Source organism: Falco naumanni, chromosome W (genome assembly GCF_017639655.2).
Source record: "Falco naumanni isolate bFalNau1 chromosome W, bFalNau1.pat, whole genome shotgun sequence".
Taxonomy (NCBI): Eukaryota; Metazoa; Chordata; class Aves; order Falconiformes; family Falconidae; genus Falco; species Falco naumanni.
This window is the reverse complement of record NC_054079.1, coordinates 5,978,380-6,002,832: the sequence shown is the minus strand read 5'-3', so window position 1 is coordinate 6,002,832 and position 24,453 is coordinate 5,978,380. Positions and strand designations below refer to the sequence as shown.

The 24,453-nt window shown below is 42.4% G+C and overlaps 1 protein-coding gene and 1 long non-coding RNA gene across 2 annotated transcripts; one reads left to right on the top strand and one right to left on the bottom strand.

Annotated features, from left to right (window-relative positions):
* Positions 1–3,963: 3,963 nt before the first annotated feature.
* Positions 3,964–15,084, bottom strand: LOC121080544. Its single transcript, XR_005825406.1, has 3 exons — positions 14,837–15,084; positions 12,167–12,273; positions 3,964–5,430 (listed from the first exon to the last, which is right to left on the bottom strand). It is a non-coding gene; the product is annotated as an uncharacterized LOC121080544 (long non-coding RNA).
* LOC121080542 (complexin-4) lies at positions 7,377–24,453 on the top strand. Its single transcript, XM_040578625.1, has 3 exons — positions 7,377–7,715; positions 10,805–10,892; positions 24,077–24,453. Exons 1-3 carry the CDS (start codon positions 7,549–7,551, stop codon positions 24,302–24,304), a joined length of 483 nt encoding a protein of 160 aa, XP_040434559.1. The 5' UTR covers positions 7,377–7,548; the 3' UTR covers positions 24,305–24,453.

Here is a 24,453-nt window from a genome sequence, read left to right as displayed (position 1 = left end):
CCCCAAAAAAAGCAAACCACCACCTTTAAAAAGAACCAAACCAAAAAGAAAAACATCAACAAAACCCCCTCCCTCAGTAACTGGTTGGTTTGGGGTTTTTTGGGGATGGGGGTCAGAACCTGTTACAAACATTTCATTTGTTTACCTTGGATTTAGTAAGAATTGGTTAATCCTAACTCTTCGTTAAATATAAATACTTTTAAATGTGTGGACACAAAGACAGGCCTTTAACAGTCTGACTGCTGATACCTGACATAGAAAACAAACTAGACAGAACCAGCAAACAAAGGCTTATCTCCTTATTTTGGGTTTTGGTTTTGGGCAGTGAGAGAAAACATGATAAAATAGTTTCTTTAAGTATACTGTGGGACTGATTTCTTCTAGTTTCAAGTCTGCCTGTAATTTTCTGTGGACATCTGTGGAACTTTCTGAGCAAAGATATCATTGCTTTGTACCTCTTCAAATCTGATTTTATTAATGATATATTTAGTGTATTGATATGTCTTTACTTTTATAAAGCTGTCTTGTCTTTCATGTGTCAAATACAGATGCTCTGATTTAAATCTTGACATGGCAAGTATTTGAAACTACAGGTATTGATTGTTAACCCACTTCTTCACAAGCTGTTGCTTCAGACGTGTTTGTTAATCTGAAAGCTACTGTAGAACCAGTATTGTGTGTCAATTCCTGCTTTAATATCAAAAGCATAAGACTGAACATGTGCTTTTGATATTGTTTATCAGGTGAACATTTGCTTCAGGAAAGAAACAAAGCAGAGAGCCCAAATTAGGAATGTGAAATTAATTCATTTTGCCTTGTTTACACATCTGTGGTAACTTTGTCCTTGAATGGGGTGTGTGTGTGTAGAGTTAGAATAGGGGGGGGTTGATTTGTTTGGTTGGCTTTTTTAATTTCATGAAATACACAAATGCATCAAGATATTTCACTTCTAATTATTGTTTGTCTGAATCTGCAAAAATTATCTGGAATCTAGCATACTACTACTGTATTCCTACAGTCTACTCCCTTGGAGTGCAACACATACTGCCAAATTCCCTGTAATGAAGAACACTTCAGTATTGTACCTGTCAGTTTGGAGAAATGATAAATCTATGCAATGTATTTTGTTACTTAAAACACCATCTCCAAAAAGTGGATGTCTGTGCTATGCCAATAAAATTATACTACCTGCACCACCTATTTACAGGTGTACAGTATGTAGTATACTGTAATTGGTATAGATTCATTTCTAAATTGGAGAAGATTTTGCTGTACTAATTGGAGAAACTACTGCCTCAAGCTAATCTTGCTGGATAAATAGAGTAAAGGGGGGGACCCACAAACTTTTCAGATAAGCCAGAATAACAGGAGTAGGAATCTATCCATTCAGTTCTTTCAACACCAGCAAATATTTACAGGTGCCTTGAGTCTAAGCTATTACAACTCTGACTCTTCTATACTAAACTTAGTATATTTTCTTAAATTGTTCTGAAAATGTACAATGTTGTTCCTTTCAATTGCAAGCCTTCCTGTGTCAGTGCAACACCTAAACAGAACTCTCACAGCTGGTTTTGTGAGACTCTTTATACAGAAAAGCTAACAATTGTATTTTGGTAAGTCGGTGCATATATCTGACGTAATGAGGAACAGCTCTAATGTGTCAGCTGGAGGAAGCCTGTGTTTTTTGTTACTGTGAATTTATCCAACCATAACTTTGTTTTAAAGCTGTAGCAGCCTGTATTTTTGTATGTTTTGTTAGAAGGCTGGGGATGGTGTCTAGGGGAAAACTTGAACCTGCAATTGTATCCTCAGTGTGAGGCTCAGCTTGTGTGTTATGCTGCTAATAGATCTGACATACCTCCCACGTGCAACTAGGAAACTTTTGTATTAGGGAGCAGGAGGTCTAAAGTGTAATATCCCTAAAGTGATAACTGCTTCATGCTTCATTTCACAGTCATCTCTCCTTGGAACTTTCATATTGCTTCGTCACTCACTGGATCAAAGGAAAGCTCCCAATTGCCCAGCTCAAATTTTGTCCTGTCTGTTTTGGAAGTGATAGCAACAAATTTGGACTTTAAGAATGTGTCAGTCAGTGTAGCCTCCTGTTATGGCTGGCTACTAGAAGTTTCAACACTGACAGTGTGTTTGATTCTTATGAAGTAAGACTTCAGGACTAGGAGGAGAAGACGCATTGGAATCCAGTTTGATAATACAGGGGAGAACAAGTCTAATAATTGTATTTGAAGTATGGATGATAAGTAGCAAATATTTGGCAGTGACAAGAGAATTTCATTGTACTCATCAGGGTGTATTAAACACATGGTCATACCTGAATCTTTCAGAAGTAAAACTCACATTATGGTTTGTAAATTACCTAACTTCCTGTTTCAAGAAAATCTGACATTTATCAATGCATCAATTACTGTAATACCAGACTGTCTACTGTTGTTGGTGGTGTTTTTTTTAAATTCAAACAGCTGACATGTTCATGTTTGTTTCTGACTAATGTAAATTGACACTTGGAGTTCAGAGATAACCTTATCTGAATAAAGATGCATATTTTTAGTAAGTTGGTTTTTTTTCTTTTAATTTGGTACATGTCCATGAAATCCAAGCAAGTGTATTTGAAGCATTCTTTACCCTGTGGTGTTCAGAAAGTTTGAACGCTTTGAGATCTGGGTTCAATCCTACCTGATACTGGAGAGCTGATGGCATTCAGAGGCTGAGGCTGCACCTGTATTGAAGAGACATGACTGCTGATGGTTACAAAGGTATGCTGAATCCAGCCTGGGTTCATTCTGTGTGAAGGGATTGTATCCTTTGCATTGCAGTCTAATGCAAGAGTGAATCTAACCCAAAAGATTTGCTGCAAAGCTTGTGTTGCATATTGGACTTGCCTTCAGTATTAGACACTTGGGTCAAAATGTAAAGTAGTACATCTCCTTCTGTGTCTTAACAGCAAATTGAGTTGCTTGCTGGCTCCTTTGAGTATACAGAGTACCTCATTTTTGTGAATTGAAGATTGCTTATATTGCGTAAGTTTGTTCTTCAGATTCCCCAAACTGCTGTCACCTGGGTGCTCTGCTCCTGTTTGTTGGAATACAGTGTGCCTACCCAAAACAAGTCAGTCTGTCTCCTTGTGGTTGTTTTGTTTTGTGTGTTCTATCCAGTAAACTCTGTGTGTCTGTGGTAACCTCCCACAGGAAGATTACGAATTCCCTCATTAATCATTTTCCCCCAGCCAGGAGCAGTTTCTCTAATAGGTGGAGGAGAGGAGTCTTTAATTGAATCTGTTCAAGCTGAGAAAGCCCTAAAATACTTGCTTCTCTCTTTCTGTGCAAGTGATCTAATGTTCTGACTTAGATAAAAGGTGACATCCTCTTCTAGAGGGGTGAAACAGTGTGGGAGAGTCTTGGTCCTCTCAAAGAACACTTAGATACTTCTGAATCAGTGTGGTTGGAGTTGTCTGCTGTGACTTGTGTTTTGGGAACACAGTCTGTAGAGAAGGCTGGGAGCTGGATGCTTGCTTGCCTGCCTGTAACATTTTTGTGCTGGCCTCCCTGTGAGGCTTTTAGGTTTTGCTCTTTGTGATTTGCCTGTTACGAGAGTCTGAATTCTGTTCTGGTGTTGGAGATACCTGCATTCTTCAGGTATGGAACGCATAATCTTTTCATAGTACCCACACCCATCAGATAAAACAGAAACTGAGCCTTTAATTTTTATTTCACTTAAGCTAGAGGGAAAGGAGGCTGATGTAAAGCAAAGGAAGTGGCAACATGAGTATTTGTTCAGCAGCTGTCTGTATGTTGTCATTAAGCCTGTGATCAGCAAAAAGCAGTAAGTGGTTACTGACTTCAAGGCAATAGGTAAAGCACCTGCCAGGAATGGGAATTATTCTGGAGGTACTGGTCCCTGTTGATACCCAAGGCTTAAAACTTGATGCTTTAGGTAATCTGTAAGCAATTAGTTCCTTATCAGTGTTTATTCATTATTTCTGTACACAGATTTGTGTTAAATATCTAAACCCACAACGAAATGAGCAATTCACTAGCAAGCTATGTGATGTCTTCTGAAGTTCAGTCACTAGGCTTTTTTGTGTGTTTCTCATCAGTTTCCAGTGCCAATAGGGCCAGTAATTTTTCAAGCACTTTTTGTTGTCTTGAATTTCAAATCTAACATTGAAAAGCCTTTTGCTGTTAGGAATGTTCATAAGACCTCTCAAGACCTGGTAGGCAAGATCTCTCAGGCTCTCAGCAATCCCTTCTCAAGCCAGTTTTCAGCTTTCTTGCCTTCCCAGTCAATTCTGTGAAAGCATCTCTTCTAGGCAGAAGGTGGTGGTAACACTTCTGTAGGGATCAAAGTCTCTACAGCCAAGACTTGTGCCCAAAGTTAGCAAAGCTTCTCTTCAGTAAAGACAGACAGCACAAAGTTTACAGATATGCTCCCTGTACTCTTAGAGAAGACTGAAACATAATACTGGAAAAATCAGTGCTGCATGCTGTATTTGTGAAGTGCCCAGTGGTGCTCCCTGTTCCAGTCAGGAGAATTTTACATAAAGATGAGCCAGCTGCTGCAAGTGGACTCTAGGCATTTGGCACTGAGTAGTGATGTTGCAGGACAGCATTCTAGCATTTCATCAAGTAGCTCTCAAAACACAGAGGAAATACTAACCATCAAAAGTTAGATTTATCTGCTCTTAAACTTGTGTCATAGCATGCTTTTCTGTGATGTGTCCTGTACTGTTACTGAACTAATCTGTGCTTTAGGATCAGCATGTAAACGGTGGCAATATGTTAGTTTAACCTGTTCAATGGCTTTTGCAAGCTGCTGAAAACCTCTTTGTGATCTGTACATGGTTCATGCAGTGTTTCTTGGCCCCTTTTGTGCCACATACTTGTGTTAAGATACAGCTTGGCTGTGGAGCTGAAGCAAATTGAGAAGATAATCTTCCAGCTGCTGCTGTCTGTGTTGCCAGTTTCTGTTGTTAGCTTTGTGCTGTAAACAGTAGGTGCAAAGGTGAGCAAGACCAAAACTTTTATGCAGTGTTGTGATGCCCTCTTTCTCTAGCCACCATCTGTTTCTAGAGATGCCTGAACTGACCAAGTGCCTTCTTCCCCTCACTTTGGATCTTCTGTCTCACACTCTTGAGATCCACTGTGCTCTGAGCAGTGTGGGGCAAGTCACTTACATGAGTCAGGCTGTAGTTCAGGAGCTAGGGACATTTATTTTTTTTTCCCAGGGGCCTGCTCTCAGAGCAGTATTTAAAACACCAATAATTTTCTAGAATTTAACCCTTTATTTTCATTTCTTCCTTTTAAAGTTGGCTGTGTAACAGAGGTGCTCTTCTGTGCTCTTCTGGCCTTGTTCTGGGTCGTGGGGTTGCCACTACTGCTCAGCTGTCAGTGCTTCATCCAAAGACTGACCCTCCTCCTGAAAGAGATGTTAGGTTAGGCCTGTTTGCAGGACTTTCAAATACCAGCAAAGTGAGCAAGGTTTTGGTTTTAGCAGAAGGCAAAAAGGGTTGCAGGTCAGAACCATCCCTGCTTGTCCATATTGTCTTCAGGTTGGGAAAATAACAGAGAGGTACCATTGGGCAGGGTCGGACAGCACTTACCAGGTGATAGAGTTACACAAGGATAAGGGAAATAGTAATGGCAATGCCATGCTCTGCTGGAGCTGGCGTGCCTGCACACCTACAGCTGTCCTGCAGTGGGCCCACAGCACTAGCTAGCTAGATGTCAGCTCTTGAACAAACACAGCCTTCAAAATGCAGCAGGACTGCCTGTGGGATGCCTCAGCGAGGCAGCAAACTGAACCAGGGAAGTCTTTGGGTGTAACAGAGTAACTTTGCCAGGTCCATTTTGAAGTAACTCTGAAGCAGGAGCAGTGATATCTTGTGTATAAACTTAATGCTGGGGTTTTGGGGTTTACATTTTCTAGATCACAAACTTCACCTGATTTTATGCATTCAACTTCAGACTTAATACATGCTCAAGTTTAGCATTCTCTGCTTAAATTTGGATTAGCTATCTAATGCCTGTATTCTCAGTTTTGTTAGCCATTTGGACAAGCGCAGTACAGTTTTGGTAATCAAGGTCAGAGATGGTCAAAGGTAAGAAGCTGATTCTTCCCACAAATTCTTGCAATTTATGCAGAGTTCTGAAAGTGCACAGTGATGGTAAAAATAAATTTTGATTTAAGGAAAACGCTTTCTAGGTATCTGTAGTGTATCAAAGTAGTTTTGTTTTGATTTGGAATTTGTGCTGCTGAGCGATACTCTGTTTCAAAAATAGTTTCTTGTATAATCACTAATAATCCAGGATTACAGAAAGTCCTGGTTTTTTTGGTTTTTTTGTTTGTTTCTTTTTTAATAGTAACAGGTCTGCTTTAATTAGAAAGGCTCTAATACAGATTAAGGCATTAGGCAAAGGGGAATCCTCAGTGAAATTATGAGTGCTGGGAGAAGCATTTAGATAATCAAAATTACAGAACGTTTCATTAAGGTATGCACAGCCAGTCATAGTAGGATAAATGCTCACAACCCAAATTCATGAACTTTTGAGATGTAGCAGATTTTCTTTCCCAAAATAGTCTATGATCTAGGTGGCAGATCCTGCAAATCTTCACCTGAATAGACCCAGTGAGGTTAATGATGTGAATAAAAGTTTGAAGGATAAGGACCTACACAAGCAACCCACACACAATGGATACCAAGGCTGCATTATAGCATACAGAATCAGTCAGATTCATTTCTCTACTAACAAGATTAAAAGCACTAGGTGTTCTCTGCAGCACCAAAGTGGTGATCTAGATGGGAAGAGTTTAAACAAACCCTAAGGAATGCAAAATAGCAAGTTGTGATTTGCTTTTTTTGTGATTACTTTCTTGAAAAAAATAGTAATGCTAGCAGTAATGACCCATTCATCTGTGAGGCAAACCAACCACATGAAAAGTGGATGAAGAAAAATAATTCAATGTACTTTCTGTCCAATGCAATAAAATGTTAATGGATAAAAAGGATTGGGTTTTTTGCTTAATGAAGAATTCCAGTTTTCAAATCTCATTTAATTGTGTAACTCTAAAAGGGTTTTCTGCTCAGTAGCCTCAATTTTACAATTTTATTGTGGCCATTTAGTCAACCAGGTTTTTAATTCAGGTCCGTTGTGTTCCAGGGAATGTTTTCACCTCTTTGGAAGTGAGAGTTTCAAGACTGAAGAAGTCAAAATGCCTTTGTATACTATAATTGATATTTTGTGTATGTGTACAATTAGCTTAAGGTATTAATATAAAAAGTAGGTAGTTGCATCTAATGATTTTTTTTGGAGTAATCTGAACCATCTGCCTCTAGATATTAAGGACTTCACTCTCTAATCCAGATTATGGCTGACAAACTGATTTTGGCATTCACATTTCACTAGCATTGTGCCCTTGAAGAGCTGATGTAGCTGTAGAAACTCTCTTGCTTACAATTGTTGGTTTTGAAAACATTTTTGGTTTGGTTTGACTTCCTTGTAGTTGTTTGCTTATAGCTCCTTTTTTCTTAAGAAGATGGCCTTTTTAATGAAAAGTATGTTGAGCAACCAGGTAAAGAATTTGGGACTTGGAGGTGGAGGGGAAGAAAGCAAAGAAGAAAGCACTCCTTCTGATCCAGCAGCAGCCGCAGGAATGACCAGAGAGGAGTATGAGGAATATCAAAAGCAAATGGTTGAGGAGAAGTGAGTACCTGTTCCCTTATTATCAGTATGGGGCTGATTCTTGGTAACTTTGTGCAGAAAAAAACATCCCAAGAAAAAGCCAAACATCCAGCTCTCCCCTTTTTTCTAAAGCAGACCAATCTTTGCTAGAGAGGCTTTCCAAAATAAAAGTTCACCAACTGGAAATGTTAAATATTATCCTCCCCCTCCAACCCATCCTACAACTCTCTCTTACTTTCCTGCGATCTCCACACCTTGACATGCTGAACTCATTCCTAGTTGATGTTACTTTATCTGTCAGTTTTTTCCATAAGTATAAAGCTGTTTGTAATGCAAGGGTTAATTCTAAAATGTATTATGATTTGTTCTCCTAGAACTCCATGTGGAGTACACTTTCAATACATAATCTTTTCTTTGTGCACGTTTATTATGGCAAAAATGAAAAAGTAATGAGTGCTATGTTAAATGGATGTTTTTCATCTAGAGAAAAGTTTTAAGATGGTTATATTTTGTAGTTGCATTTTCAGTTACTTTTTCTAAAATCTATTAAATAAAGCAGAACTTTTCAACTGATTAAATCTCACTTTTATTTTGTCTGTAATTTTGATCTTTACCACTTGCTGTGTTTAAATATCAAAACAGAAGCAAAATAAAGGACTTAACATGTAGGAGTTCAAATCATGCATAATTATAAATAAAACAATTGACTTCTAAATCTCAAATGCATCTGTTCCTCTAATGGTCAATTACATAATGGTTGTATAAATCCTTCGTGTAAGATGATTATAGGTGAAAGGTTAATCACTGATGGAATTTGAGGTATCCAGGTCTGTATTTAGCAGCAGCCATTTATATCATAAAACCTTGAACAGGTATCATTTCATTTGGAATAAAATACAGAATGTTTTGCTCTGCAGTTTGTCAAGGGATATTTAAAAGATAAATAACCACCTGCCAGCAGGAGGATGCTTTATTGAGACTGAGAAGCAAAACGGGATTCCTGAGAATTGGGAAAATACTTGGAAAAATAATTATTTTTACAATGTTTTCCAGTGTGGCATGAGTTCATTACATGCTGAAATGTACTGAGGAATGGATGCAGGAATGCTCAGGAAAGTACCGTTTGGAACAATAACAGGAGTATCTGATGTACTTTCAGAGAGCAAAAATTAGCTCAGGACAGTGCACGCTGTGGTGCACTGATGTAAATGTGTGTCAGAAACCTCTGTCACGGACAGAATGTCTGTTTTCAGGGCACTGGATTTTACCCAGTTTTCAGCTGTACAAGAGTGGAGATCAGAGAAGTGCCTCGGTGGAGTCACACTTGGGCAGGGTTTGGCCTTTGTACAACCATTCAGGCCTTGGGTTCTCCTCAGGTTTGGGTGGGGTTTTTTTGGTGATAAAACACACAAAAATGCACAGATCAGTTTCTCAGGAAAATGTGTAATACGCAGGAACAAACAAGTGACCTGCACTGGCAGTCTTCAGCACACTTGCATAGAATTTGCTTCCAGCATTGCAAGAGTTTAAGCAAGAGGGGACCACCAGTTTGTGCTGTATATCACAGGCTCTTGACTGTCGTGTAACTACTCCCACATCTGTTCCCTGTTCCCACAAAGCTTCATGTTCCAGGGAATAATTAGATCCTCCAGAACAAAAAGGTGTTAAGATTAGGCCAGACACTAGGGCCCAGGCAATGGTGGGAGATGGGCTGAGTGAGTTTTGCCATGTCTTCCCATGGTGCCAGGACAACTGAAAAGCTCAAATTCACCTGAGCAGAAAATCTCCTCCCGACCCTCAGCCCCGCAGGACACCTAAAGGGATGTGTAGTCATGCTGTGCGTGCTGCCCTGTGGAAGCATATCCCAGTACTGACTATGGCTGCTAATTGCTTGTCTGGAGAAGGAGTGAGCAACAGAAGAGGAAGGTGGAGAAAGAGAGGGAAAATATTCCAGAAAGGCTAAAAAAATCTCTTTCCAAGCTTCCCATCAATGGCTGGCTGAAAGAAGTTTAAGATGGCTTCCAGTTAATGTGAATATGAGAGAGAGAGAGAGAAACCCAGAAACTCATTTGTGATTTGTGGAAGCAAAGAAAAAAATAACATTTCATCTTGCATGTAGCTTTTATGTGACAAAATGCCTGTACCAGAAGAAAATCAATTTTGCTGTAGAATTTCCATGACAATGCTTCTGGGGGAAAAAAACTGAAGGGCAGGGGGGTGGGTGTTGGGGAAGGTGAATGTTACCACATGTTACCAAAAATCTTTGAGGAGACACATTTTGCAAATAAATATATAATTAATCTAACCAAAAAGTGTGCTGAAGAGTTCTTAAATCTAATGAAAGCATTTTGTAAAATCACAAACAAAAGAAGTACTTTTCCATGCAGGGAAGCTGTGGAATTCATTGCCATAGGATTTTCTGAAGGAATAAATGGATGCAGAAAAGACCAGGAAAATTCATAGGTGACAGAGGCTGTCCAGGGCTGTGAAGGACAGTGATGTAGAGCCAATTTCCAGCTCTAGTACCCTACACTACTGATTTTTGGAAGGTGGGCAGTTTTGATACAGGGTGCTTAATGATCTTGATTTTCTTCTGTAAGTGTCCACAATTGTCTACTGTTGGCGATTGGACTCTAGAGTAGGTAAATTTTTGGTCTGACCCAGGAAGACCGTTCTGCCATTGTGTGTGTTGTTATACTATGAGAATGTCACATTCCTAGAACAGGAGCATTGGCAGGCAGCCCCATCACTATACGTGCTCTGATGGAATAAGCAAAGCATGAAGTGTAACTTTGTTCTGCTTATTAGAATTGTTCATTGTTATAATGAGCAACCACAGCTAGTACAGGCACAAAGTCCAGACAGGTAGAATTGGCTTATCCTTAGTTCTTCACAGGACTCAAGGGAACTGTTCTGAGAACAGCTTAGGGTACATGAAGCCTGGCCCCTTAGCATCACTTCATTGATACTGTTCCTTTTTGTGCCTTTGGACAAGTTACAGCACTCTGGGAACAATACCTGCATGTAGCTTTTTGCAGCCAAGCAACTGGTTCCATGTAAAAGGCTGTATTTTATTAGCATCTTGAAGAAATGTTTTTTCTGATTTCCAGGATGGAAAGAGATGCAGCATTTGCACAGAAAAAAGCAGAGCGAGCCTGTCTGAGGGTTCATCTGAGAGAAAAGTACAGACTCCCTAAGGTAAGCCTGTAGTTCACCATGTCATCTGGTGCAGTGGCCAATTTTAAGACAAACTGACTTCCAGTGCAGAGTTCTGAAAATGGCAAATCACCTTCATTAGTGGGAGCTCCACTGCAGCTCAGTACAGAAATGGAGGAGGCAGGAGCTATGGTTTCCCGTAGTGACTGCTTCTTTTAGACCCTTTTTTCTCTGCTCAGTAGATGAATCTAGTGGAAAGATTCTTATAATCCCTCTCTATACTGTCAGATCTGAAACAGATGACTAGGCAAGTTGAGTCATCTGATCAGATCAGGTTTCACAGTTAGTATACGTTCTTAACTTAGCAACATGCAACAGTTTAAAAAAAACTATAAGCAAATATGCAAAGTCCCTGAAAACTCCTCTACAAGCTGTATGTTTGAGTTTTGCTAAACTTCTGAAGGCTCATTTTTACTATCTTCTTCCAAGAAGCGCAAGCAAACTGTCCATTTTTTTTCTTTAGTGCTCCTGACACTAGTTGTCAAATGTTCCCAGGAAAACTAAAATATAAACAGAAACTTCAAGCAACAGAGAAATATGGAGGTTTGTTAAAAGCAGGCAGCAGCTGCAATAGTTGCTGGATCATGACAGAAAGCGTAGTTAGAATTTAGGTTGATAGTATTTTCCTGACATAAAAACACATGGATACAAACAAGGATAGCTCTCTTCTGTATTTAAGTGTTTTCCTGGTTTAGAAGGAAGACTTGCTCCTCTGTTTATTTTCTGATCATCTTCCACTTTTTCAGGGATTTAACTGCAGAACTCAAAGGTTTATCAAAGTACAGGATTTAGCACTAAGCTTGTAATAAACATCCACAGATCTTGCCTTCTTAAAAAAAAAAAAAAAAAATTAAAAAAAATTAGAAACGTGAATATTCTGGAGACAATTTCCTGTCACAAGAATGTGATGGTTCTGTAATGAAGAAAGCTGGTATCTCTTGTAGGACTGTGGGCTGAAATTGAGGTGAGCTAAGGGAGTGAAAGCCAGAGAAGGATTCTGCAAAAGAATCAAGGAAGATAAGTCCACAGCAGAAAACGTTAAGTGAATACTTGGCACTCATTTTAACTGCAGGATCACTATGAAGGTCCCTAGATAGGTTTCCCTATGACAGTCTCTTTTATGGGGGTGAATCAGGGGAATTTTCTCAGCTCAGTGTTGTCAGAGGAGGTTATTGAATGGTGAAGGGCACACCAGAGCCAGTGGGTATTTACCCAAGAATTCTAAAAGATTTCAAATTACGAATTGCCAAACTTACCAAGGCATGTAGTCTGTTGTTTAACCTCAGAAGATGGGAAATGTGAATACATTTTCAAAAAAAGGCTCCAAGAGATACACAGGGAACAACAAATCAGTAGTTGACTTCTGTAAGGGAAATGAAGGAAAACTACTAAAGATAGCTAGCAGATATATGGGCAAGAATGATATGTTGGGGAAAAGAGAAATAAGACTTTTGTACCAGACAGGCCAGCCTTTCGAACCTGTTAGCATGCTTTGAAGGGATGACTGATCATAAGGGTGAAAACAATTAGTTCTAGTTTTCAAAAACCAACCAACCAAACAAAAATGTTGGACAATTTCCTTCCCCAAAGACTTGTTAAAAGAAAACAAACTGTTGTAGGGTGTGAATGAAAGTCCATTAAATATTGAATATTATTTTCCATTCATTCTGAAGAAGTGACTGAAGACTTGTTTGTGCAAATTAGTACCAGGGCCTTTACCACTGTGCATTTAAAGGCTCCCTGAAATTAGAGACTCTGCTCTGGGCCACGGAATTGAAAGGCTTTGTGTCTGTCTGTGACTTTCCAGCACTTGGTTGTGGTATGTGGGTGCAGACCACTTGTGCTTTCCAGTTTTGTCCAGAGTGGGTTGCACTGTTAGATGCAGCCCAGAGAAAGTAACTCAGGGTTCTGTGCTTGGAAAAGTTGTCATTTTGTAAGCTTCTTCCATGGGCAGGAGAGAGGTAATATGGGACAGAGTAGTCTCTGTAGGGGTTTGGATCATGCATCTGCTCTAAACTACTACTACTACCACCACCACCACCACCTACTGTAAAGATGTTAGCATTTTTTAAGATCTTGTTTATGTTCCACAAGGAAGTATTTGGTGGTTCTTAGCAATTTGGTAGCTTGTTTATATCACTAGCACTCACCTGCCAGCTCTGAGTCATTACCACTTGTTTTCCGATCGGTACCTTCCAGTGCTTTTCTGATTAATTAAAATGGAGGAAAGTAAAGAATCCATCTTGTGTAAATTTAGCTACTAAAAAATGTAGTACTTAACCCAAGCAAGTCATTTAGGGACACTGTCATCAATGGAAAGAGACCAGCACTTCTAGCCTCATCTATCCGAACTTTCACATAAGCATTTAAGGCAGAGTTGGGTCACCTTCCAGTGGCTCATGCCTCTTGCAGAGGGAGGCCAGGTTGCTACCTTAGACCAGACAGCTGAAATCAGGTGACATGTATTCCACTCCCAAGACACTGGTTCTTCCAATGCTGTAGCTAGAATTAGCAGAACAACCTGATCTTTGATTCTGTGCTCACAAACTTGAACTTGAATCTGAACTCAGTCTTAGGCAGTTACACATAGTTCCCAGAGACCTATATAGGTCCAGAGACTGTGTAATATGGTTCAAATCCTTCTGAGAGCAGGATCTGTTTCTTGGACTTACTGGATTATTCTATTATGTATGTGCATAATATTTATTGACTTCATGTTCTGGTCTCTCATGTTTCTTTGGTTTAGCCTAATATGCTATGTTACTCTGCACTGTTAGCATCATGATGCAGGATCTCCAGTTGCTGTTGCTGACTTGGTAGATTTACTGGGAAGGGGGGAAAGCTTAAGAGCTGTTGCCTTCCACTCTGACACACAGAAATAGAACGTGTGTTCCCATAGCTTATGATACCAATGAGAGCCTTCCCTCTGCTAAAACCTGGGTTGCATCCATCCCTGAACTTGAGCCTCTATACAGGTAGTGAAAAAAGCTTATTTCTGGAAAGTCTTTGGACTTTGGACAGGTTTACATAGGGACTTTATTCACAGATCGTTAAAAGATCACGTGAGTGCTCTCCAAATCTTAGAATGGCGGTGGTTTATATGCTATTAAACTGCACTTAGCCTGGTCACTCCTTCATTGCTTATAAAAGATTTCTAATGAGATTTGTTTTCCCAGCTTCATTTAAGATACCCTTCACATACAGTTATGTCAAATATGACTTCAGTGACTTGCTGCAAATCTAAAATTTGAGCAAATGCCCTGGCAATAATAGCTCTTTTCTGGAGTCCTCTGGTTGCTTTTCCCTCTGCAGACAGTGTTATGACCATCTGATCTGTGCTCTCTCTGTGTTTCTCATTCCATCTCCTGCAGTCAGCAGAGCTTGGGGCTTGCTGGTTCATTGGTCACATGCAGATATGGACTTCTTCATGTTTTGGTGGCCCATTTTGTATCACCAGCTTCCAAATAGAATGAACCGAGATATGTTTAACTGAAGCCCCAGGCTCCTGCTCTGCGGCACAGAACCACAAAGGTATTCAGGTGCTGGGCTCCAAGGGATTTCAAGGAAATTAAGAGCCTCCATGCCCCTGCGAGTGCCGGCCCAGGCAGACAGAAGCCTGATTACTGTATCAGTGTGATTAAAACATTCACAAATTCTTTTAGAGAAAAGTTACTGTACAAAGACGCAGGAGTCAAGGCAGTATATGGCTCACGTTTTCAGAACTATCCCTGCCCCTTTTTAGTCTATATTAATTAAGCAGCAGTAATGAAATTAACTATCGATAGGGAGTTCAACACATTCAAAATACATGCAGCTAACAAATTACTAATGCCTCAGGGTACTTCATTCATACGGCTCAGGGTTCTGTCACAGAGATGAGGGAACAACAGGAGCCAGGAATCGGCCCGAGGCCTGCGGGCACCTACCTGGTTAGGGCCCAGCCCGGGGAGAAGCCGAGGGAAAGGCCCTCCCAGCCGCTGCCAAGCCTCCGGGGTTCAGCTCCGAGAAAGCACGAGCACTGCGCGGGGCTGAGGGCACCCGCCCGGGCTGTCCCGCTCCGGGCGCTGTGGACCGGGGGGCGCAAGGCCGCCGGTCCGGGTAGGCCCGGGGCCCGCCGCCCCCCCGCCCTGCTCAGCCGGCGCCCGCCGCCGCTGGGCGGCCGAGGCCCTCCTGCTGCCCGCGCTGCGCGGGCCCCGCCGCCGGAAGGCAGCTGCGCTGCGGAGCCGGCCTGCGGCCCGGAGCCCGCGGCGGGGCAGCCGGCGCTGAGGGAGAGCTTTGCAGACGTTGCTTTTTCTTGTACTAGTTGGCAAGGTTCAGAAGCAGCCGCCTTTTCTCTTGGATTTCTTTGGGAAGTTATTCAGAATATGTTTAATGAGAAGTTTATAACAAGTCCATTAAAAAAACCCCCACTGCTTCATAAAAAGGTGTGCTTTTCTGGAAACAAAAATTTCCAGTAGTGACTGTAAAGACAGAAAAGGAATTATGATTTTAAAATTGTTGGATGTTATCAAAATTCTGATGTGGTAAAATGTCACACAGATGTTTTTGCACAGAAACAGGGTTTTGTGTGTAATGTTTCTACCACACCTGGCTAGCAATACTAGCCTCCCTCACGCAAATGATTTGTGCTTGCCTTTCTGAACTGAGTGGGAAGGGTTTAACCTGGCCGAAAGTATTAAAGACACCAGAGATACTTTGCATCCTTTCTTGTCCTTGATCTGAAGGAATTTGAGAAAAGGAGTGGGAATGTCAGCCAAGGGTTCTTAGCAGTCTGGTTTCTGTGGCTTGGTGTTTGCTGTCCAAACGTACCTCACTGAAGTCTGCCTGCATTTCAGTGGAACTTAGGTCAATGGCATTCAGTTCAAAAGTATTTCCTTCACAGTGAGGTGACCTACCCCATCTTCTTGTACCTAATTTGCATTTTAGATGAACCGAAATATATTATGTTGGTTGAGGTGGAGTTTTGAGACTGAGATGAACAGCCCAATGCAACTCTGGAATCGAAGCAGAAAGCCTGGGATGACTTAAGGCCAATGAAAGTTTCACTATGAAAAATGCTTCTGTGATGTTCATTACAAGAGAGCCCTGAGGGCCATTCAAGCAGTGTGTTGGCACCACTCAAATTCATCAAGCCTTGTTCTGAAAATTACATGTATCGGGTTTCCTGTCCTAGCCCTCTGGACTCTTGCCCACAGATACCAGATTCAAGAGCCTGCCAGTCAGCTGGGCTTTCCCAGCAGATTATTTAAACCCACCACATATTCCCACTGTCTCCAAGGACTGATCTTTTACTTTATAGCCACCTCTCCATATATCATCTCCACTGCCTTCTCCCACAGTGCTGAACTTTTTCAGATGGCTCCACCAGTTGCCACTTTTCCTTCTCCTCAGAGTAAATTACTACCTTAACAGAGGGCTCAGTCAATCACTTTCATCTACCTCCAGATCTGCAAGGACACAAGTCTGTGAGCAGTGGGCCTAATGGTTAAGCTTTTCCCCCCTCCTGTCAGCGGCTTCTGGTGGTGCTTTTGGTCAGTGGTTAGTACAATCCCACCATCCTGACAGAGGAGCCAGATGCGAAGGGTTCCTTGTGGAGGACACATTCCAAGAAAGTCTACCGTTTGCCAGTGAGAGGAGTTTTGTACAGTTTCCTCAGTGCTCTGTGGATCTCGTGCTAAATCTGCACTCCTAAATGAGTCAGTGCTGGGGCATGCTTTCTGGTGCTGGAGTGCCATTACCCCATTGCTAAGCTACCGGACAGTCCCTAACACAGTTTTGGTCTGAGCCAGCTAGCCCTTTAGGGTCCATCACCTGGCATGACTTGGGAGCAAAGGCAAATGTGACTGAGGAATTTAAAAGCCTGTCTTAGAACCTGCAAGTAATAGGATTGAATGTTTATGCATTTTCTGTGCCAAGCACAACTAAACACTACAACATTTGCAACAGTCGCTGAAGTGTTTAAAGACTTGCCCACTGAAACATCAGAAATGCTGGAAGGAGAGGACCCAGCAGTAAAGCAACTACAAATTTACAAGGTCGTCTAGGATCATAAAGTGATTATATGATGGAAACACGAATTGTAAATCATGCATTTTTTTCTGCAGCGTTAGTTTGATGCCGTTTCTAGCCCTGAGCCGTCATAGGCCCTCTAGTGTCATGTTCATAAAATTGCACCGCTCTTAAAACAGTTACTCGCTTGAACCCTAAAGACAAATTACAGTTTGGCTTAAAAGTGAATCGACCTTGTGACTTAGATACAATTATATCATCTGTGTTTTCCCAGTCGGGCAGGACTCACCTCATTCATAATCGGGGATGAAAAATGTATTTTTCTCTAATTTTGAAAACATGGGTTTCGCAACCAAAACCTTGCTAACTGACTTTCCAAGAAAAGGAAGTGCTGTCTTAAAAATCTATGGCACAATGTTTTGAGACAGGTACTGGGGCAGAAAAAAGCAAGGGAAAAAATGATGTGAAGAAAGCTCAGTTAAGCTGCCTCTCTATTTGCCCTGCCAATGTGTCGGTGTTGAACAAAGCTTTTGTAAGCAAATTTGAAGTGAATACAGTTCTATTTAACAACTCATTTCAGATCAACAGACTCTCTATAAGGACGTTTGACTTTTAAAATCATCTGAAGGTACAGTTCGTCATCTTCAGGAGTGAAGGTATATTGCTGCACCTATAGCTTCTCATTCAAATGACCCCTTTACATGGAAGTGTTATTAGCCCCTCAGTCTTTCGCAGATGGTTATCGAGGTCACACGCTTGCCTGTACCTGAACCTTGATCCCTTTTTCACTCCTAGAGGTGTTGCTATTCCAGCTGCAGGCCTCTCTATAGAAACACAGGTCTGCACTGAGCAGCTGAACATCTCCAGGCGTTACCAGACCTGCGTACCTCCTGCCAACCACACAGGTCATCTGCAAGGCAACCTGCTGGCCTGGGAGGAATCAACGATGCTGAGCTCTTTTGGCTCAACAGTGCAGTCTCCTGTGAACCAGACAGGCTGTGTGTGCTGCCTGCTTACAGCACAAGGCCCACGCAACCAACAGGGCCTGGTGTAAGCACGGGATCTGCTCCACCTGTGTAAGGCTGATATTTGTTACCACAGCAGATGCATTAGGGGATTGTTGGCACTCTCTCATACCTATAGCCTGGCATCAAAAAGGCTAGAGAAATGCACCACATCTTCAGATTCCCTCCAGACAGAATATCCACCTGGAAGAGAAAGGGATAGGCCTGGAGAAACATATATATACGTTAATGCATGACTGGTGTCATATATAGGGGCAGAAGGAGCAAGGGCAGATTATCCGCTATGCTCTTCTGTGTTCATCAGCTGCAATATACTGTTTGTTCTGGGCCATAAGTGCTCAGCATAGTGACAAGAAAGAGGAAAACATATCCTGAGGGTGAGTTTAATTACAGAAAGATTAATAATGCAAAAAAAAAAGTACAAGATTTTAAGTGTTTGATTGGATTGTAAGCCTAAATCTCTAAACACCAGCATTTTAATTAGCAGCTGAGTAGTAAAATATCATTAGGCTTTGTTTTCCTTTTGGAGGCATATGCCAAGCCAGCTACTGAACACTTCCCCATGGCCTTACCATGTTCTGAGAGGCCCCAGCTTTAAATCCCAAGAAGGGCTAATTTCAAAGGCTTCAGGATGCTTATGAGCCTGGCTCTCAACTAAAAGTCAGTGGAGCTGGGTGTCTTGCTGTGATTTTGAAAGTCTCCCTTCTGCAGTGTTTATTTCACTTCTGAGGTGGTGTTCGGGTCTCCACAGCTACCTTTGGCTGACCCCCCATGAACATGCTGCCACCTCATAGCACCCAGGGGCAGGCAATGGTGATCTGCCCCATCTCCAGCAGTATCTTGGCTTTGGTACACATTAGGTGCTCTTTGGGGCCAAATTTCAGTAATAAGAGTAGAAGGCTTGCCTCCAAGGTAGGGCAGGAGCTCTAAGCTGGCAAAGAAGATATTAAATATGTACTTAGCTTTGCTGATTTGTGGCAGTTGCAAGTAAATTTTGCAGGATATGCTTTTCTGCACTTGTGTCTACCTATTTAGCATTTCTTGGTTGAAGGTCTGCTTTCTTTTCGTCAGCCCTTACGAAAACATATATCAGGAAGAAAATGAAATTATTACATGCACACTATATGTCCCTGAAAAAAATTCAACTCCATGATGCAACATCATGGCAGAAAAATGCTCTCAGACCTGTGATAATGCATTAATTATTTTGAAAAATGAAAGTCATTTCAGGTAGCCTATAGTATGGGACAGAAACCCTGAAAATCACCAGTATCAATCACTAGCACATATTGTAAATAAAAGCATGACATTCAGGACCAAGCAGGGCCCCGTTTTCAGTGCAAAATCTAAAGCTCCATGCTATCTGGGCCAGATTTATAAGAGAAAGCAGTCCCTTAATGAACCTAATCCTATTAACAGAATTGTCAACTTAGGTTTGTCACCAGAAAGATGTTTTTAGCCATGAGACATTTGATCTGTGGGCAACTTTTTAATCTTTGGAGTACTCAATGCATTACCTCCATACAAAACATTTTTTTTTAATGAGATACACAGACAAATAAATATATTGATAAAAATAAAACCCACACCAAACTCTTATTCACTTACTGCCTTTTTCCTGAACTGGGATCCAGTAACCAATTAACTTCTGCAAGGTTTAAACAAAGAGGCTTGAGGTGCTAGTGCCTGTGATGCAGGAGAGGCACATCTGATCAGAGGCACATCCAGCCTGTCCAAAGACCTTGTCTGCAGCACAGCGACCTCTCCTCATGGGCCCCACCGCACCCTTCACATTGCTGGTCTGCACATATATCCACCATGTCACCTCAAATGCCACTGCTCTCTGTCAGAGTGTTGTCACACGAATGCCGTTCTTCCGTCCACGTGCTGGGGGTTGTGTTGTGCTATGTGAATATATGATGCATGAAAAGCACCTCAGGAAGGGACTATGTCATCTGCCCCAAGCAGGTGGATCCCCTCCCCTCATCAAAGCACTTCTGTGGGCACTGCTCTACAAGATTCTCTGTTACTGAACAGCAGGATGTTTTTTTGTTCACTGATATTTAGAGGGAAAGAGTATTCAGATGCAATCAGGTGTCTTTTCAACAAGTGCTGCTAAAGACATTGAAAAGGAAAGCTTCTCACCATGAAAGGGACATGCAGTCATGTAATCTCAAACAGCTCTTGCTCTGTTGTGCTCTGATGGGAATATTGTTAAGACTTGATTTAATGAATAGCGCTGTTCCAGAATTAAGGGATTTTTTACTTGTATGCAGCCATTACATAAGCTCTAGCTGTGCCCCAGGGGACGCACCAGCCAGGCAGAAAGAGAAACTTGTTTCAGGAGAAGCTCTTCAGTGCATACAGGCTTTAGACAAGTATCTGAAAACAAGTATTCGCTAAGCTTGAAGAATTCTTTTGCTGATCTGAATGTTTTCTTAATGGGCCAGAGTGAAACAGCTGTGGATCTGCTGTGGGAAAAACGGAGCCACAGTGTGGTTGTCAGAGCAGTGGGATCAGGATTTTGCTCCCCGAGAAGGTTGAGGCCAGGGAGCCAGGGGACCCCAACACAAGCAGTGCCCCTGCCCACTGGCATGGTCCCACAGGCTCCGAATGCAGCGGGAAGAGCTGGGGCTGGCAGCAGGGTCCAGCAAGTGCCCAGTGGCTGTCCAGGAAAGAAGGCATGGTCTGTCCTGGAGAAGCAGTCAAGAGGCCAGGCTCAGCAGGGGGCCACTGTGGCATGGGCACAGCTGTGACATAGCTTAGGGCAGGGCTGGGGGCCAGGCATGAGCTGAAGTGGGGTTTCTAGGCCCCAGGGGTAAGGGGGTTCTCAATGACATCAGCTTGGGCAACAACACGCTGGCACCCACAAGGGCCCGACAGCTGGGATGTTGAACAGCCTCCCCCACCCCCCACCCCCGCACTCCAGACTGTGATCCCTGTGTGGGGATGGTGCAAGGGGGTGCTTATGGGGGAGGACAAGGCTGGTGGTTCCAAGCCATGGCTCCTTGTACCTATTTGCAAGGTACCTGCAGCCCTGCTGCATTGCTTATCAAAAAGCCCACTTGCAGGACAAGGCAAGATGAACTCTGGTTTTGTATGTAATTGGTGCAGTCCAGACCTGATGAATCACAGGACCAGGTCTGCCTGCCTAAGGATCTCTGCACATAGGCAGAGCTAAACTTTATGACAGGGTAAGTTAGGCCTAGGAAAAGCAGTATACCACACAGTGATGCTGGAAAAGTGTGGCTCCCCTGTGGATTATTCTGTATGTGAGCTTTGATCTCTTTTTTTTTTACAATCAGACTTCGTATAAACAGGTGTTTAGACTGTCTGTTTTCTGTTACACCTCTGTACCATGTATGTATAAAGAACTCTGTGTTGCACCTGTAACAAAATGGACCTGAGCCTGACTACGTCAGATGCAAAACCAGGATCACCAGGCACTAAGGCTCTATTGCCTGTGCTGTTGAGTTGTCAGACTAGTGTCTGACCCAGTTCTGGCCTGGGCACTCTCCCAAGCAGTTCCCAGGGCCAGTTTGGGAGTTAGGACCAGCATTCCCGATAGGCAGTTAGATGGGACCACCCTGTCTGGTAGGGCAAGAGAGTTCAGTAGCATCACAGTGGGTTGTTCCAGGCCAGCTGGCCTTGGGGCAAGAGACCACTGCCAGGCATATTTAATTTACTAGAATAGACGTTGCTTCTGTGTTCTCGAAGATCCTAAAAGGATGTATGAGCACTTGCAGAGACCTGGAGACTATGGAGATTAAAGTCATCAGGAGAGAGGCCATCCAGTCCAGTGCTTGCTTGCCAGGGTCCAGAGGGGCTTTCTGTATGGGTTTGTAGAGCCCATGGCCCCAGCTGTCCTGTCCATGAGGTCTGCCTGTTTTAAGTGCTCTCTGTGGTCCAAGCTGAGCGTATTCTGATGCAGGGTAGTGTATCTGGCCAGGTGACAGTCCCTACGCGTGTGCATGCTGGGATAGCAGGGATCTGCACACCCTGCTCATGCTCAGACTGCACGCTGCTGTTTGACAACAGACATGGTGCATTTCCAGCACCACATTTCTGATCCCAACTTTCAGAAGTGAGTGCTTGGAGCTGCAGGCTCACTGTGTAGTTGGACACTTGCAGCATTAGCCTGACTTTAACAGCATCCTGTGGGAAAAATCTTCGGGTCTATCCTTGTGAGAAAACAAGCTTTAACTCAATTCCACCAGACTTTTTTTAAAAAAAACAACCAAACAAAACAACAGGTAAAATCAGAAACTTAATCCTACATCTCCATTTCAAACCAAAGTAATGGAATCAGATATGTCAAATTTTGGAAGAAGGAGAAGAGGCCATACATTTCTTATGTGTTGCTTTGCTTGTTGTTGAGCGACCCTACCCTGCAGAAGCTCATACTAGGTCTGTTCAAGGACAGCGTAAATGCCAAGTGACTAGAGGCAGGTGACTTTGGCAGAATTGTACTGCTTTAGACTACATCTGAATACATTCTTCTTTGGTCAGAGAATAAACACTCTGAATCCCCAGGCTGTGTTGTGCATCACATCTCAGACTTCAGTAGGACAGTGGGCTTTGGTGCAAGAAGGTGCCAAACAATTGTTCACGTATCATCCTCTACTGCTACTTGGGAGAATTTCAAAAGGGTTAGCTCCTCTGACATCCAGCACTCGCTAATTGAAAGTTTAACACATTTTTTTCCTGCAACACAACCAATAAAGAACACTTCTGCCAATTGGGATATTGTTTCTAGCTCCCACAGATCTGGTAGCAGCAACTCTTACCCAAACAGGTCAAGAAATGTCCTCACCCATTTTAGCCACATGGTAGTAACAATCATGATACACTCTCCATATTTTCGTAAGAGGTATGGGGAGGAATCAGGTTCAAGGGAAGTACAGTTATTGCAAACATCATTTTCCAAATATATGTAACAGTAAATAGTGGCTATGCTGTCAGGCATCCCAGTCTGCCTGTCCTTGCTAAGGCCTGAGACAACGCAGACATTGCTCATATCTGTCCTTCCATTCATTGTTGCATTCATTCATTCATGCAAACCCAAGACCGCTCTCACTCTCAAAAACACCTCCTGCTGACAGCGTTGCTGCTTATTCATATCAGGCCCTTGCTGCTGTCATGCTTCATTTTGGAGATGTAACAAGGCATTAATGCTTATCTTTGATGTGTGAACTGTGTCAAAATACCCTGTTCTTCTGAGCTCTGGATCTATCACAATCCACCGTAAAATGTGAACAAAATCACCATTGTTTGAAACATCGACACAGCCCCAGCGTTTCAGTAGGCAGGCAGGAAGCAAGTGTGTGCAGCGCTTACGGCATCTCAGCCCTTTTAATTGCTTAACCAGATCCTTCTCCTGTCTCCTTTTGCTCTCTCAGACTCACACCCAACCTTCTATCCTCTCTTTTGTTGTCCAAGTCCTCTCATTACCCCACTTACCAACACTGCTCTGATTATGTGTCAGGCAGCCCCTGCTCTTCGTCACAATTCCGAGATGCCAACCAAAGACTTAGATATAGTTTAGACATGGTTCGGGGAAGATGGGGACCTTCTTTCCAGCAATTCTTTACTAAGTTTAATGCATCTTTCTTCAAGAAGGTGTCAGTTTAGTGCTGATACCTAAAAATGCCCACCACAAATGAACAGGGGAATGGTAGCCACATAGTTTTTCTAAAGCTATGGCTTCACCAACCAAATCGCACAACAGCTGATAGCCTAGGCAGTATATTGCAGCAGGTCTTTGGTGGATACAAGTAACTTGTGGTGGATTTCCTGCAGCATCAGCATGTTACCACAATTAACACATGTGGCAGAAGTTTCTAAAATGCCAAATGACACTGAGGACTACAGTTTTGACACTACTGAAACCCTTCAAAGAAATAATTGGCATTTTCTGAAAAATTCTAGCACTTGTATGGGGGCTGACTGAGTGCCTGAATTCCTAAGTGGCATCTAAAAACTCTGAAAAACCCATGCATATGTTTCAGTTCTCCCTAAAACAAACAAACAAACCAACCAACAAACAAACAAACAAAAGAAAGACTCATCATAGATCCTGGGATAGCAGACACACTCTCATGTACTGTTTCTATTTTCTGCTTCTTGTATCAGAGTGAACTGGATGAGAATCAAATACAGATGGCTGGAGACGATGTGGGTTTGCCAGAAGACCTTCAAAAGATGGTGGCAGAAGATCAGGTGGAGGAAGAGGACAAGGACTCTATCCTGGGACAGCTGCAGAACATCCAGAATATGGACATGGATGCAATCAAAGAAAAGGCACAAGCCACCTTGACCGAAATAAAACAGGCAGCTGAGCAGAAATGTTCTGTGATGTAGAAGAGACACCACTATCCAAGGGCTGTAAATTCAGTCTTGTCTCACATGGGCTGCAGAATGCAGGCAGGCAGAGGAATGCACTTAGCTCTATAGCATTAAATGTAAATATAGAAAAGTGAGAAAGAGAAACTTAAACCCCAAGGGGGGGG

Excerpts from the sequence above, each read along its gene's own strand:
- LOC121080542 (XM_040578625.1), top strand. The coding sequence starts at position 7,549 with ATGGCCTTTTTAATGAAAAGTATGTTGAGCAACCAGGTAAAGAATTTG. Across the intron at positions 7,716-10,804 it reads AAGCAAATGGTTGAGGAGAA|GATGGAAAGAGATGCAGCAT; the intron begins GTGAGTACCTGT and ends TCTGATTTCCAG. Across the intron at positions 10,893-24,076 it reads AAAAGTACAGACTCCCTAAG|AGTGAACTGGATGAGAATCA; the intron begins GTAAGCCTGTAG and ends TTCTTGTATCAG.